Source organism: Lepidochelys kempii, chromosome 6 (assembly GCF_965140265.1).
Source record: "Lepidochelys kempii isolate rLepKem1 chromosome 6, rLepKem1.hap2, whole genome shotgun sequence".
Taxonomy (NCBI): Eukaryota; Metazoa; Chordata; order Testudines; family Cheloniidae; genus Lepidochelys; species Lepidochelys kempii.
Window position 1 is genome coordinate 90,912,635 of NC_133261.1, and position 16,069 is coordinate 90,928,703.

General features: G+C 49.8%; 1 protein-coding gene across 2 annotated transcripts in view; it reads right to left on the minus strand.

Annotated features, from left to right (window-relative positions):
- The window catches only part of LTBP2 (latent transforming growth factor beta binding protein 2), a 126,224-nt gene that overhangs the window by 96,877 nt on the left and 13,278 nt on the right, over positions 1 to 16,069 (minus strand). For both annotated transcript variants that reach the window (XM_073349171.1, XM_073349170.1), the window contains exon 3: positions 4,359 to 4,602. In XM_073349171.1, the coding sequence (XP_073205272.1) occupies positions 4,359 to 4,602 (244 nt within the window). The remainder of the gene's footprint in view (positions 1 to 4,358; positions 4,603 to 16,069) is intronic.

Below are 16,069 nucleotides of genomic sequence, written 5' to 3' on the forward strand. Positions count from 1 at the left end.
CCACGACTAGCGCACCTAGGGTCTATGGTAATACACATAAATAATATATTCTCAGAAGTGTTGGGGTCACAATTTCCAGACTCTCTCAGGGAGCACTCAATAGGGACGCATGCTAAGGCCTGGTCCCCAGAAATCACTGCACCTGTTTCCCATGCTATGACCTTGAGGTGTGAGGTGACCAGCAGTCTGGGCACGTTCACTAGGAGCTTGTCCATAAGAACAGGCAGCTGAAGGGCAGGTTTCCATCCCAAAAAACAGTGTTTCCACAACTCCATCCTTGCTCTTTGCCAGGACAGCTGTTGGCATCAGCCACTGCAGTCAACCACAAAAACAGGAGCCCACAAAAACTGGGGGTCAGGACTGCGGTTACGTGGGCTCCTCCAACAACTTCCCAAGGCTCATTAACCGGAGACCAAATGTGCAAGTGAGGCTAATCCCCGTAGTTAGATCGCAGTCAGCATCATTCATCTCAGACAGGCCTATAACCACCCTTGGGGGCAACTGGGCTCTAACTTTCGCTAAAGGGCCTGATGAAAAGGAATTTGCCATCTCTCCTTATCAAGCTCTGTACCTGTTTGGGGCATGTCCTGAAGGGAACCCCGACGGAGCCGTCACCATGGTAGAGTAGCCGAGGCCAGGACACCAGTACAGAGCAGACAATTCCAGCACATCCAAGGTCAAACTGAAGTAACCAGCAAAGGAAATGGGCAGCACCAGCACTGACACTGCGAAAAGCTGCAAGAGCCAGCTCCATGGGCTCGGTGGTGAGTGAGGTTTCTCTCCTCATTTCAACACCAGCCAGTTGTTTTAGGATGACAGCTAGAATCCCCCCCCACCCCCCCAGTACAGCCCAGAGACATAACTGGGCACTCGCTATTCAACTCTGCAACACAGCCAGTCAGAATTTATAATCACCACCTGGGGCCTGTGAGGGAATCTGCCCTGTAAGCAGAGACCTCTCCTTGGGGTACCTCACAAAGCCCTTCCTGTATGCCACAGCAGTGGGGCAGGATTCACCACACAGAAGGAAAAGACAACACTGAACACCATGGACACTGCTAACAAGGCAGCACCAGATTGAAACTGAAAACTCTTTCCTTACAGACCTACATTGACAGCCAGCATGTTAGTGCGGCAGCAACCCAGCCAGCTAGTGACAGGAGAGGTCAGAAAATGGTCTAAAACCAGTCCATCCTCCTGTGAGAATGGACATATTTGGTGCAGATAGTTTTTGAACAACATGAGAAGAGGCTCACTGCCTATGTGTCAAGAACTACTTCAAAAACCCTTGCACCCAAAGATTGCCGCATCCCTATTTAGATGGCAAGCTCTTTGGTGAAGGGATCAGCTTTCTGTTCTGTGTTTGTAGAGCACCTAACACTCCGGGGTCCTGGTCCATGACTGGGGTTCCAAGGCACTACGGTAATACAACTACTAGATACAAATAATACACCTTAGAGTAGTGGAAACCCTGCAGTGAGAATCGGTCTGAAGATTGGTTTCGTGTCCTGGCATTTCCTGTAGTGAGGATTGGACTTCAAAGTTTACAAACCCCTGCTCTTGCTTGAGCTCCCCTCATTACCAATAACCTTGTGCTGGAACTTTTGGGGCTGACACTGTGTTTTGAATCTCAGAGCTGCCTCACAATATCTATGACATGGAACCAGCAGTGGCCCCTCACTCCTGACCCTCCTAAGATGTTTTCCATATCTTCTCTCTGAACCAAGGGTGCTGGCAAGCCAGTTGTTGAGGGATATGGCTCGACTCACTGGACATGAGCAACACCCCACAAGCAGAACTTGGCTTTGCTAAACAAACAACGGTTGATTTATTTGCTTCAGCTTCTCTGGGGTTACAGGCCCAGCCTGGGAAGCTCCGGACAGTATTAGAGTCAGTTTTACAGCCTTGGGAAGCTGCATCACCATAACAAGCTTTGCAGTCACCTGCAATCAGTCATTTACTAGATTTCTGTGAAAGACCCCAGGTTGAAGGACTGAACATCAGTACAGACCATGGCACATGCAAGGACCACTTCATATTGCCTAACAAGGAGATGCATTAGGTGGTGGAATAATCTCCCAGGGAAATGGTGGGCGCCTCACCCTGGAGGAAGAGCCAGCTGCAGGTAGCAGTCAGCATTGGCCATAGGGAATCTCCAGCTATTGCAATTGTATAAGATGCACGTATATGAAAGCGATAATAGTGACAAGAATGAAATGCTCTCCTCAAAGTGCTGGGGAAAGGGTCATCTTGCAGCCTCCACAGAAACAAACCCGCTGGAGAGGACACAGGTAGGATGCAGGCATGCTTTCTGGAGCTGGACACAAAGCCAAGCACTTTGCTCAGACATCCATAAACACTTACAGAAGAACACTGATATGGATCCTGCAAAACTCCCACCCATTACGTTACTCTAGGAGGTACCCCCACTCTGCAAATATACAAAACAACAAAGAGATACTTTTTTGGAATATTCCCAGAAGTAGCTGGGAAGTGTATGACCACCCTTTTTACAAGAGAAAAAGCCTACACTTACAGTGGGACTTACAAAATACGAGCAATGGGGTAGATTACAGCTTGGTTTAGAGGGAACTGGGCTGTAGCCAATGAGCTACTTTTAACACACAAGAAACAAAGAAACAACAACCACCTTGAGCCCTTACCACACAGTACTCAATCTAGAAGGGGGTTAGTCTCGCTTAGACACAGTATCAAATAAACAAAAGCTGCAGAGTTACCTAAGCATAATAATCCTGCACCAGATGCCCATGCACCTACTATATTACACTACGATATATAAGAACTGTATACAGTCGTGTAATTTAAGTGTGTAACAGTTACACCAACCCTTTGCTCCTAGGATCTATGATGATAGGCACCTTGGAAACGCCTGCGTACATTTGTATACTATCCCAAGTACCTGTGCTCTTCTCTGCATATAATAGCACAACTCTAACCAATATTCTTAGCTGGGGGTGTTGCTTGGACACACAAAAAGCCACCAGCCTGTCTTCCTGGCTGAGACCATTAAAGATGCTACTGAACTGGACAAAGGACGACACTATTAAACCTTGGGGAGGCTCTGTCCTGGGATACATTCACCATGAGAGCGCCTCCTCCTGGCTGCCCTGAAGATTAGTTCCTTCCAAGTCTGACGCTCCCTTCTGTTGCTCGCTCATACACCCTGCCACCTCTCTCTCTCTGACTCAGGTAGGGTGACCAGATGTCCCCATAAAATTGGGACTGTCCCGATTTTTAGGTCTTTGTCTCATGTCCTGACTGATGCACGGTTGGGACACCATTTGTCCTGATATTGCGGCTTTGGCCACTCCAGCGTGGTTTTTTGCTTTGGCAACTCCAGCCGCTTTTTTTTTTTGCTTCCCCCATGTGTCCCGATATTTTCTCCATTTCATCTGGTCACCCTAGACTCAGGATGCTCTCTCTTCATGGCTTGGCCGTCTGGCCAGGTCACTTTGTGCTTTCCCCTTATGGGGGTATCAAAGTCCCACAGGATGAACAGTCCCAGGCAGGCTGCAAATCCACTGCTCTGACTGTGCCACTTCCCCAGTGGCTGGTAGGGGAACCCGGGCCCAGCTTCCAGCTTAGGGACCCTCTAATCAGCAGCCAAGGTCTGCAATGTCCCACCTTGCTACCACTTCCCTGAGCCTTTTCCTACTCCACCTCTCTCAGGCTTTCACTCCACCACCCTTCTGGATAAATCCCTTCTTCAGGGCCTCAGTCTCCTGAGGTTTCTGCTCTCCCCCCTTGGCTTTCCTTCCTTCCTTCCCTCCCTCCCTCATTAACAACCAGAGTGGCTGGAGGCTCCCTCACTGCAGCCCTTTTTCTGCTGTCAATTTCCTGGCTTTACACTAGCCCCGCCTGTTCCTTCTCACTGGGCTCCTTCCTCAGTCTGTGGCTACTTAGGCCACCTAGTTCCTCTCAGGTGTGGCCTATGTGCTTATCTGGCTCCTTCTCAGTCTCATTAACCCTTCCTGGACCAGTGTGGGGTGAACACTCCACCACAGGCTCTTCCCCACAGTCGCACCTGTTCCCAGGAACCAGGAGACGGTGATGGAGACAAACCTAGTTCTGCTTTAGAGTGGATTCAGGGCAATCGCCCCTGCACCAGTACTCTGCAGCTCTAATCGCCCCAAGGAAGAGCCTGTGACTTGGAAAGGAAGCTAGATCTTCTGCATAGCAAAGCAGAGCACTGTTCCCTAGGGCACTGGCCGGGCCTCGGGAATGAGAGCTTGGGGCCTGGAATGGAAGCAGGGCCTGGCCCAGCACAGCACAAACCCTGGGGTTAATTTTCATTTGTCAAGGGAATCTGGTTCCTGTTGATAACTGGGGTGACTTACCCAGCTCGTGGTTGCTGCAGGATAGGTGTCTGGGCCCCTCTGGGTGAGCCTTCTCTCTCTGCACTGCCAGCCCTCTTCGGAAGGGAGCCTGCTGGGGGCTGGAGGGCTGCCACAGAGCCAGGAGGATGGTATGCTCGTTCTGGAACGATCTCTTCACATTGGGCACCCTGGAAACCTGAGCGGCAGATGCAGAGCTGGGGTCGGCTGCAGGATCCCTTGTTCTGGCATGGAGGGTCACAGACGGCTGGAGGGACATGGAAAGGAGTGAACAGAGATACATGCTCCCAGTGCAACAGGCCCATGTTGCCCTCTCCACACAGTTGCAGTTTAAGGAGTGGGATAACACAACTTGTCCCACCCCTGACACAGACAGTTAAAGGAGGCTTCCCTTCCCCACCAGCCCTTGGCTAAATCCCAGCTTCAGGAGAGACCCTTTCCTTCCCTCAGTCAACTCCTAAGGGCAGGTGAACTGCTAAGACTGGGGTGAAGAGGAAGGTCAGACTGACATTTCACACAGGTCACATCTTTTTGGGTTGCTACAGCTCTGGGCTAGACTGGAACCAGCACCCTGGAGGTGAAAGTCTCAGTACTGTGATTACCATGGATCACGAATATGATCTACAAGAGAGAGAGCTGAGAGCTGCTACTCATCCCTCCATTGAACACAAAGGGGCTACTCCTGAATTACTTTGGTACAAGTGAGAGCAGCAATGGGCTTAGAAAAGCTTACAATCCAGTGCCCTGATCCCCACAGAGAGCTCATTGCAAGAAGAAGGTCTCAATTAAGCTGAGAACAGGAGCTGCAATAGCACAGGGAGGAATTGGAGAAGGGAAGTGGGAGGCGGAGGACAATATGGCTCTGGGATCCCTTGGGAGTTGTTGTATTAGGTTTCATTTTATGATATTGCTTTATTATTCTATTTCATGGTTATATTTTATGGATCCCCTCCCCGATCCCTCTGAGCTCTCTTGTCCTCTCTGAAACATTCCTACCCTTCCCCTGCCAGCTAATTCTGAAGTCACCATGCCCAAATTCCTCAGCAGTTACAGGGACTTACAGTTCATTAACTTCATGCCCAAATCATTCTCACAGCCTGTGTGTGTTCCTAATTACAGCACATCAGCTTCAGCTCTGACTCTGAGAGGAAAGTGTCATTAATTACATGCTGGAGGCCCTAATGCTTCCCAAGTTAAGAGGAGCCAAATTGGGTTTATAATCCAGTCAGTAATAGTCAGGAAATCACAGTTCACTTCAGTGGGACCAAGTTAGTCATTCTCCACTGGACAACAGCTACATGGCTCGTGGCTAAAGAAGACCAAATGGAAGCATCTCCCTTAACGGAAAGGAAGCCCCAACCAACAGAAGCCCCACCGGAGGGTTCGGATTTTAGGTCTAGGGGAACCTGTTTGGATAATGCAAGAACAATTCAACTTTCACCTGCGGCTCAACCTGAGCTGAAATGGACCCTTTCTGTGGGGGCTGAAATGTGCAGTGAACATTTCTATCACGGTTATTTTAGATTGTGTAGTTCCTCCATGAGCCAAGCAGAAGGGACGGGTGTCTAAGGCATTCTGACATACCAGCCATGTTCTCAAATAGCTACGTAGACTTTTAATACACCTCCCTTCTGTTCGGGTTCCCATACAACACTCATCACTGGTATGCAAGCGCCAGTTCATCACTAAAGGCACATGGACAAAGAAAATGTTTACAAACCTGACCACACATGCCATCTCCTCACCCAGCTTGACTCACTCCCAAATACCTCCTCCCCCAGAATTCAGAACAGAAAGGCCCTACAGCCCTATCAGAGCAGTGGGGATGGGTCCTGTCTGAAAATGACCTGCCACCAGCCCCTTCCCAGGGAGATCACGGGCATGTTGGCATGGTTACTTAAGTTGACCTTGACCGCTGTGTTACTGTACTGGGAGAGAGGCAGGTCTCAGGGATGGGCAGAACACAAACCACTTAGGGTTGTATAGGCTAAAGCCAACAACTGGAATTACACCCCCTCTGTGAAGTGAATTGGCCATCAGTGCAGATCCCAGAGCACAACCAGGGTCCCAGTTAGGCAAGAATTCCGCTGTGCCTTGGGGTAGGAGCCAGAGGGGGGATATGCCACTGTTCCTGGGAGCTGCTTGAGGTAAGTGCCACCCGGAGCCTGCCCCCCGGCCCTCTCCTGCACCCCAACCTCCTGCCCCAGCCCTGATCCCCCCCTCCTGCCCTCCAAACCCCTCGGTCCCAGCCCAGAGCACCCTCCTGCACCCCCAACCCCTCATCCCCAGTCCTACCTCAGCCTGCACCCCTAGCTGGAGCCCTCCTGCACTCCAACCCCCAATTTCATGAGCATTCATGACCCGCCATACAATTTCCATACCCAGATGTGGCCCTCGGGCCAAAAAGTTTGCCCACCCCATTCTAGCACCTACAGGTTCCCAATTGAGATCAGGGCCCCACTGTGCCAGAAGCTGTACAAAACACATATGATAACTCTTCATTGCAGAGGTAACTTGCCCAGGCTAAATCTGCAGTGAAGAAATACCCCTAGTGAGAGAGAGTCCCTGCCCCAAAGAGCACACAGTCTGAATAGCCAAGAGTACTTTCTCCCCCTGCCCCTTGCATGTCTCCATTTTACAAAGGGAAAACTGAGGCACACGGAGATTAAATCACTTGCCCCAGTTCACACAGGGAGTCTGTGGAAGAACCAGAACCAATCCCAGATCCTCTGAGACTCAGCCCAAGTGCCTCAACCCTAAGCCCAGCCTCACAACATTGCAACCTATAGTTGTTTATTAAGCCCCGGAGGCCCAAATTAAAAGTGTGTTTTAGAAATGTAAAAGGCTAAGTTCAGAAGGGAGTCCCCGTCACCCACCCTGTACCTGACCAGCTAGTGCTGTCATCCCATGGAACGGCAGGGACTTGTTCCTTAAGGTGGAGACAAGGCAGACAATCCCACTTTTTTTCTGTCCTCCTATCAAACTGCCTCCCTCACTTCCACATCTACATTTGCTGAACACCCTCTCCCCTACTTTGGGCAAGTAGCCCAATTCCCAAAGCGGTTCTGGGGGTTGGTGGTGGGGCAGAGGGCAATTCTTGGGAGAGTTCCACAGCTACACTATGGAGAGGCTGTGACGAGGTGGTTGTGGGACAGCGTAACAATTGTGGTTGGGTAAAGGTGCCCGTCGGGGATGGCAAAAGGATTGCTCAGCTAGGAATGAGTGGAGAGGAGTGGGGCCATGAGGATTTAGGACAAGGAAGAAGGAGTCAGAGTGGGTGCTGGGATTGAGCATTGTACAAAGAACTATCCTCATCTTCATTCCCTTGCTGCACTTCACTGAGGACAAAGCCCTTAAGAGTCCCGTAGCTTAGGATGCTCTGCATATAGCTTGGTTTGCTGATCTGTCTGGGTAGGAACTAAGGAACATTCCAAGTGGTTGCAAACTTCGTCCCATAACTTAAAACTTGCTCACCCCCATCCCCAATTCTCAGTTTATCAGGAAGTGTCCAGGTGTCCCAGAATTAGATACTTGCATGTTTCTGCATCTTCCCAGCCTTTGAGTCTCAGGAAATTTCATTTTTTCCCCATTGTATTTCAACCCCCAAGACTGGAAAAAGTCACATGGCCAGAGAATTTTGTCCAAGATCTGGATTCAGTCATATACACAGATAATGAAGAACAAAAATCCCTGGAAAACTGTGAGCTGGAGAAGGGAGAAAATCACTGTGCTTGGTATAAAGAAAAGGAACCTTGCAACAAAGCCCGTTGCCAACTGTGTCCACATATCTATTCAGGGGACACCATCATAGGGCCTAATCACATCAGCCACACTATCAGAGGCTCTTTCACCTGCACGTCTACCAATGTGATATATGCCGTCATGTGCCAGCAATGCCCCTCTGCCATGTACATTGGTCAAACTGGACAGTCTCTAAATAAAAGAATAAATGGACACAAATCAGACGTCAAGAATGATAACATTCAAAAACCAGTCGGAGAACACTTCAATCTCTCCGGTCACTCGATTACAGACCTAAAAGCGGCAATTCTTCAACAAAAAAACTTCAAAAACAGACTCCAAGGAGAGACTGCTGAATTGGCATTAATTTGCAAACTGGATACAATTAATTTAGGCTTGAATAAAGACTGGAAGTGGATGGGTCATTACACAAAGTAAAACTATTTCCCCATGCTTATTCCCCCTCTCCCCCCACCCACCGTTCCTCAGACGTTCTTGTCAACTGCTGGAAATTGCCCACCTTGATTATCACTACAAAAGGTTCCTCCCCTCCCCCGCTCTCCTGCTGGTAATAGCTCACCTTACCTGATCACTCTCGTTACAGTGTCTATGGTAACAGCCATTGTTTCATGTTCTCTGTGTATATAAAATCTCCCCACTGTATTTTCCACTGAATGCATCCGATGAAGTGAGCTGTAGCTCACAAAAGCTTATGCTCAAATAAATGGGTTAGTCGCTAAGGTGCCACAAGTACTCCTTTTCTTTTTGCGGATCCAGACTAACACGGCTGCTACTCTGACACCTGTGCTTGGTATGTTACAGGCATTAGATCCTCAAAGAACAGGGGCAACATTCTGGCCATACCCTCTCTCCTGTCCCAATGCTGAGACCCAACCTATGGCTTTTAGACATAAACAGAAGCTCCTCCCCCCTCCTTTCTCACAGACACATTGTCTCTGGTTGCATTTCCATCTGGATAGAGCCCCCAATTTGCTCCATGTACAAGATCAGGAGATCAAAAATTAAACAAAAACACATTATGGCTGGGAAATGAATGGGAACAGGATGCCAGGGTCCCCTAGGCAGCTTTAAAAATATCAGCCTGAGTGTCCCCAGCAACCCAAACTCCAGCAGAACAGCATTGGGGAGGGAGGTTGCTGGGGACCAAGCAATGTTTACACAGCAGAACCATTAGTTTAGCTTCAAGGAGAGAAAGGTTTTGCTCTAAGGCCTGCCTGAGATTTACCATCCCCTGTCAGGCCTCCCCATGTTAACAGTGTCCTTATAAAGAAAAGGAGTACTTGTGGCACCTTAGAGACTAACCAATTTATTTGAGCATAAGCTTTCGTGAGCTACAGCTCACTTCATCGGATGCATACTGTGGAAAGTGTAGAAGATCTTTCTATACACACAAAGCATGAAAAAATACCTCCCCCACCCCACTCTCCTGCTGGTAATAGCTTATCTAAAGTGATCACTCTCCTTACAATGTGTATGATAATCAAGTTGGGCTATTTCCAGCACAAATCCAGGTTTTCTCACCCCCCCACCCCCCCAAACCTTCCTGGACACTACAGTGCTAATAAACGATGGTCATATAAACACCACCCTATACCGGAAACCTACTGACCGCTATTCCTACCTACATGCCTCCAGCTTTCACCCTGACCACACCACACGATCCATCGTCTACAGCCAAGCTCCGCGATACAACCGCATTTGCTCCAACCCCTCAGACAGAGACAAACACCTACAAGATCTCTATCAAGCATTCTTACAACTACAATACCCACCTGCGGAAGTGAAGAAACAGATTGATAGAGCCAGAAGAGTTCCCAGAAGTCACCTACTACAGGACAGGCCTAACAAAGAAAATAACAGAACGCCACTAGCTGTCACCTTCAGCCCCCAACTAAAACCCCTCCAACGCATTATTAAGGATCTACAACCTATCCTGAAGGATGACCCAACACTCTCACAAATCTTGGGAGACAGGCCAGTCCTTGCCTACAGACAGCCCCCCAACCTGAAGCAAATACTCACCAGCAACCACATACCACACAACAGAACCACTAACCCAGGAACCTACCCTTGCAACAAAGCCCGTTGCCACCTGTGCCCACATATCTATTCAGGGGACACCATCACAAGGCCTAATAACATCAGCCACACTATCAGAGGCTCGTTCACCTGCACATCCACCAATGTGATATATGCCATCATGTGCCAGCAATGCCCCTCTGCCATGTACATTGATCAAACTGGACAGTCTCTATGTAAAAGAATAAATGGACACAAATCAGATGTCAAGAGTTATAACATTCATAAACCAGTCGGAGAACACTTCAATCTCTCTGGTCACGCGATTACAGACATGAAAGTTGCGATATTACAACAAAAAAACTTCAAATCCAGACTCCAGCGAGAAACTGTTGAATTGGAATTCATTTGCAAATTGGATACAATTAACTTAGGCTTGAATAGAGACTGGGAGTGGCTAAGTCATTATGCAAGGTAACCTATTTCCCCTTGTTTTTTCCTAACCCCCCCTCACCCAGACGTTCTTGTTAAACCCTGGATTTGTGCTGGAAATGGCCCACCTTGATTATCATACACATTGTAAGTAGAGTGGTCACTTTAGATAAGCTATTACCAGCAGGAGAGTGGGTTTGTTGGGGGGGGGTGAAAAAACCTGGATTTGTGCTGGAAATAGCCCAACTTGATTATCATACACATTGTAAGGAGAGTGATCACTTTAGATAAGCTATTAGCAGCAGGAGAGTGGGGTCGGGGGAGGTATTTTTTCATGCTTTGTGTGTATAAAAAGATCTTCTACACTTTCCACAGTATGCATCCGATGAAGTGAGCTGTAGCTCACGAAAGCTTATGCTCAAATCAATTGGTCAGTCTCTAAGGTGCCACAAGTACTCCTTTTCTTTTTGCAAATACAGACTAACACAGCTGTTACTCTGAAAAGTGTCCTTATAATTAATCTTTGCCGACAATGGCCGGGCACTTGAGCAGTCACAGGCAGCCCACATGGGCAGGAGCCCAGCTCCCAGATAGCATTTGTGCTGCTCACAGAAAAGTCCCTAATGAGAGAAAGATGCTGGCCCCGCACTTTGTTTACAGACACCGTCTGGCAGCCCAACATGCTCTCCACTGTTTGGCTGCTGGTGGGGTGGGGAAGGGAGGTGAGTCAGCCTTTGGCCCCTTGTTCCAGAACAGAAATTATTTGGCTTCTCTGGAATAACTACATTAACAATCACAAGATCCTGCAGTGAACAAAGTGGGGCCTCATTCTCTCACTGTCGACCTGGGCAGGTCCTGTTACCTAGGTGAAGTCGATGGGGCTCTGGGATACTTTGGGCAGATTTCATAGGCTGAACTTTTATTCACAAAGGTTTCCCCTGATGCCCGAGTTTGTTCTAACCGCCTCTGGACCCTGACCTGCAGTGGAGCGGACCCCACTTGAGACCAGGATAAAAACATTGGGGCAGGTGCACTGAGACGCACTCTTACAGCCAGATGGACAGAACAGGTGGAGAGGGGGTGCCTGGGATGGAAGGGGAAAGCCCCACAGGCAGCACTTAATGGGGGTTACTGGGCTGTCTTGTCTGAAACCTCTTGGGGCCAGCGATGATGTTTAAGCTCCTCTGGTCTGTTTGCTGCTGGCACATTCATGAATTCTAACTGCTACTCAAATGCTTCTGGGAGCCTGAAATGTTCTAAAATAGATACATTAACCTGCTCATCCATAAATCTAAACAGCTACACAAACATGCCAAGCAGCACAGATTCCTTCCCAGTTCCCCCCGCATGCCCCAGAGCTGCCTAGTACAGCCCCCATCTCCAGTTCCTTCCAATCAGGAAGATTCAGGCACAGCTGTGGCACCTACTCTCCCAGGCCCTTGCTCTGACTCCTGCAAATGGCTTTTGCAGAGCAGACGCAGTCTCCGTCTCCATCACAAGTCCTGGCACATTCGGCGCAACAGCAGGAACCCTTCACTAGCGGAAGGCTTTAATCAGCCAGCACGATGGGAACTCCGAGCTGGGAAGTGACAGCACAGCAAGAGGGCTATAAAAAGACGAGGAGAGGAAGAATCGCACTTCACCAGGAGAGGAAGGAGGAGAGATTTCAGAGGCCAGGAGCACCGCTGACCCAGGGAAACTCAACCCCGAACAGGAAAGAGCTCAAGAGTCCTGCATTTTTATGCTAAAGAAAGGAACGTACATGTGTTTACAATGGAAAGAGAACTCCGCTTAGCTGGAGGTGGCTTTGGAACGTGGAGTCAGACGGTGCCAACCCAGAGGGGAGGTTTTCTGGGAACTCTGGTGCACACTGGCTTCAGACCCACCTACTACAACAGCCTCATGCAGCAAGGGCACAGACAGCTCCTGGACTCAGGCTCCATTGCAACCCACACATCATTTTGTGCCCTGCACACCGCGCTCGGGCAGCAGCGGATACTTTCACTCTGAACTATGTGGAGGGGGTCACTAGAACTGGAGCCAGGCAGGAACAAAGGAGCTGGAAACAGGGGGCCTGGATATTCAGGGATGGGCATGTTAGTAATACCGTTGGCTGTGCTGAGGAGTTCCTGATCTCCTCCACCTCACCTCCCACCTGCACGTTCCACAGGCCTCAAACTAGCTCCCACCTCTGCCCAATCCCCACTTTGTTACAGCTCCTACCACTGCCCACACAGCACCCTGCCCTTCCCCCCAGGCTCTGCGGCACTAGCGGGGAGCCCACCCAGAGTAAGACAAAATCAAACCCTATTCCTTTCCAGGACCCCATTCTCGCAGTGGGGACTAGTGTCCAGCAGCAGAACAAGAATGTTTCTTGAAGCCCTTGACAAGTGGCTCCCATGTGCATGGCAAGCACCAGATCCCCTCCAGCATCACCACCCAGGGCCCAAGAATGTATTTTGCCATGGAAACAGCTCAGGTCCAGTCCAGCAAGAGATTGAAAGAGGGGGAGCACTTGATACATCAATGTTCAGAGGGCAAATGTCCCTTGGGAAGAGATCCCAGGGGCAGCTCACTCAAGAGCAGAGCTTGTGGAAGGCTGGGTCCGTCTCCTCTCTTCACTTCCGCCAGGCCCAAGATTCACTCTCACCGAAAGGGAGTTGTCACCTGAGCGGGATGCTGGGCCCCAGCGTGGATGGAGGAACCATCTCACTGCACATTTAAGCAAGTTCCCTTTGCCCCTATTGAAAATGTCTCTAGTGAGGAGGCTCCCGCCACCCCCACCTTTTGCATCCCCCATCAGAAATGGTTGCCCAGGGTGTGGCTGTGATGTCCCCGTATGGACATGTGTCTTCCTGTCAGGCTCATCTAAAAGGAGATGCAGGAGGGGATCAGGTCCAGATTTGGCACAAACAGTTTTTCCAAGCAGTGACTTCAGCAGGAACAGGTGGGAAAATTAATGGCAGTTACCCACAGTTCTAACCAGTCTCCCAGCCACAGTGCGCCAATCCCTCACCCCCTTCGCCTGCTGGGCAAGAGCAGGGGAGATTCTCAGCCAGGAATCAAGGACATCAGAGGGTGCTGAGGACATGGGAGGCACAGTGTGGCAGTGAGAATAACAGAGGGCATGGTACTGCGGTACCAGTAACTCCGCTTTCGACAGGCCTGATCTCAATTTTCTTTGATTTAAGGATCCGTCAGTTGCAGTTCAGAAAACTGTTTCCAATCTGCATGTTTCATTAGCAGCGAAACAGCAGCAAGATGATGCCAAGAGTTAAATTTAATTAGCACAGATCAACCTAACATGCAAATGAGCCAGAAGGGGGCAAGGCACTCACATGTGTGACACTCTGCAGGTGAGGAGCCCCAGAGGGACACTAGGGCTTGACCTCAGTGGTTTAGGGAGGAGAGGCACAGACAAACGGAAGAAAGAAACACAGGCAGAGAGAGAGAGCTAGAGATGGAGTGTGGGTAGGAGGAGGATTCTGGCCCATCCCTGACTGGCCCATCCCCCAAGGACAGGGCACTTATTCCATCTTTGAGCTGGGGAGAGGATCAGACCCTGAGTGGGCTGAAGGAAACACGCTAAATCCAAGTGGGTTTGCAAGATCCTGAAAGGGGTAAGGAGCCTGGAGCAACCCTATTTGGGGCTGTGTGTCCAGCCTCCTTTCAAGCAAAAATAAGGTTAAGCAAGAATTGCTGGGGCAGGAGATGGGAATAGAAAACTTGAGGCTCCTTATTGCAAAAGCCCCAGGGTTAGGACATAGCCGCCTGCAGACGTTAAAGAGGACAACCAAAGCAACAACCGAGGTCCTGGCTGAGCTCTCACCGGGTCAGAGGAAGCCTTGCTCTGAAAGGCTTGGGAAGAGTTGGCCTGTAGAGTGACTCAAGCCGTGGCATCCTCCTAGCCCAGCCAGAAACCAAAGGCCAGTCACCAGACCACTGCTGACAGTGGTTCCTTGTGGACAGAGCACTGGACTGGAACTCAGTTTCTATTCCCAGCTCAGGTCAGATATTGACCTCATTTGTAAAGCGTTTTGAGACCTATCGTAACGGCTAGGTACTCCCCCTTCCCTTCTGGGGGCAGTCATCAGCCTCCAGCCCAAGAGATGTGCACAATAGAGAGCTCTTCAAGGCAGGCCACATTTCTGGGTTTGGGACCTGCAGTCTCCATGGGTTGCCTCTCCATATTAAGTCACAGAATCCAGAGAAGGACAAGATCTAGGTTCTTCATCTAGCTGTCTTGTCCTCTCAGTCAGTCTACTGTTAAACAGGGCTCCCATCCCTTCCCTTGGGAGACGGTTCCTCAGCCTGACCTATTTCACCATCAGGCAGTATCTTCCGGATATTTTGCCTACGCTTCCTCAGTCCTTTGCCATTACCCCTCATGTCACTCCCATATAACACATTTCACTCATCTCTATCCCTACAGATCTTGGCCAGTGTGGGCCTACAGTGGTCACTCATGGCTTGTGTGCACCAGGCTGTCCTGTTGTGTTTAAACAGGGCTATGAGGAGACCAGACAAGTTTGCGGACACAATGCTGACCCTGAATGCCTGGGCAGGGGAGACAAGGACAACTAGCCACTCCTCCGCTTCCCTGTAATGCTGCTTATTGCTCAGGAGCCCAGTCTCCTCCAGACTTTCCTTCCTCTTACTATTGCTCTCCTTATTTGCTTGTGACAGAGGTTTGATTTACAGGGCTCACAAGAAGAGCAGCTGCAATCTACTCCACTTTATAAACCCCAGATGCAGACCCAGCTCCACTACAGCATCACAGACGGGTGAAGCAGAATTCCCAGGTGGCCAACTCCAGAAGTCAGGCCCACTGAAGACAGGCATGGAAAGGAGAGAGACTGCTGCTTGGATTTACAAATGTTCTCTGCACAGAGTCTCTCTGGGATTATTTGGGCAGCAGGTCAGAGGGGAACAGGCAGATTTCTGCGGGTGGTCCACGAAGCATGGCCGCAGCGAATGCTGGAGCTGAGGCCTTTGCAGGATAAACCCCGCTCTTCATTCATTCTGCGGTTTTAGAGGATTTATGTGTTTGGAAACTTGCAAGCCATGCTGGATCCACAGGTTAAGAAAACTCACCAGCAGCCAGTGAGCTGCCCTGATTTACAATGTAATTAATTGCATCACAGGGGTTCCAGCTCATGTGGTTAATGATGTCACCAGAGCCCCCTCCATGGGATTATTTCCCTGTAAATCACTGCACTCTGTTTTAGTCCTATGACTGTGTCGAGCAGAGCTGCCCTGCAGGAGGCCCCAGCCCAGAGGGCCCTGCATTTACAGGCAAGAGAGGAGTTCTGAAGTAACAGCCAGGGAGAGGAAGAGGGTTCCCCACACAGAGGGCCCCCTGGGTGCTGTATCAGAACTGAGGGATAGGGGTGAAGGTGTTTGTGCTCACACAGCTCCAGTAATTCCTACCTTGGGAAAGCATGAAGGGACACAGCCTCCTTGGGAGAGCAGCTCCCCAGTAACGAGCTGGTCAGGGATTG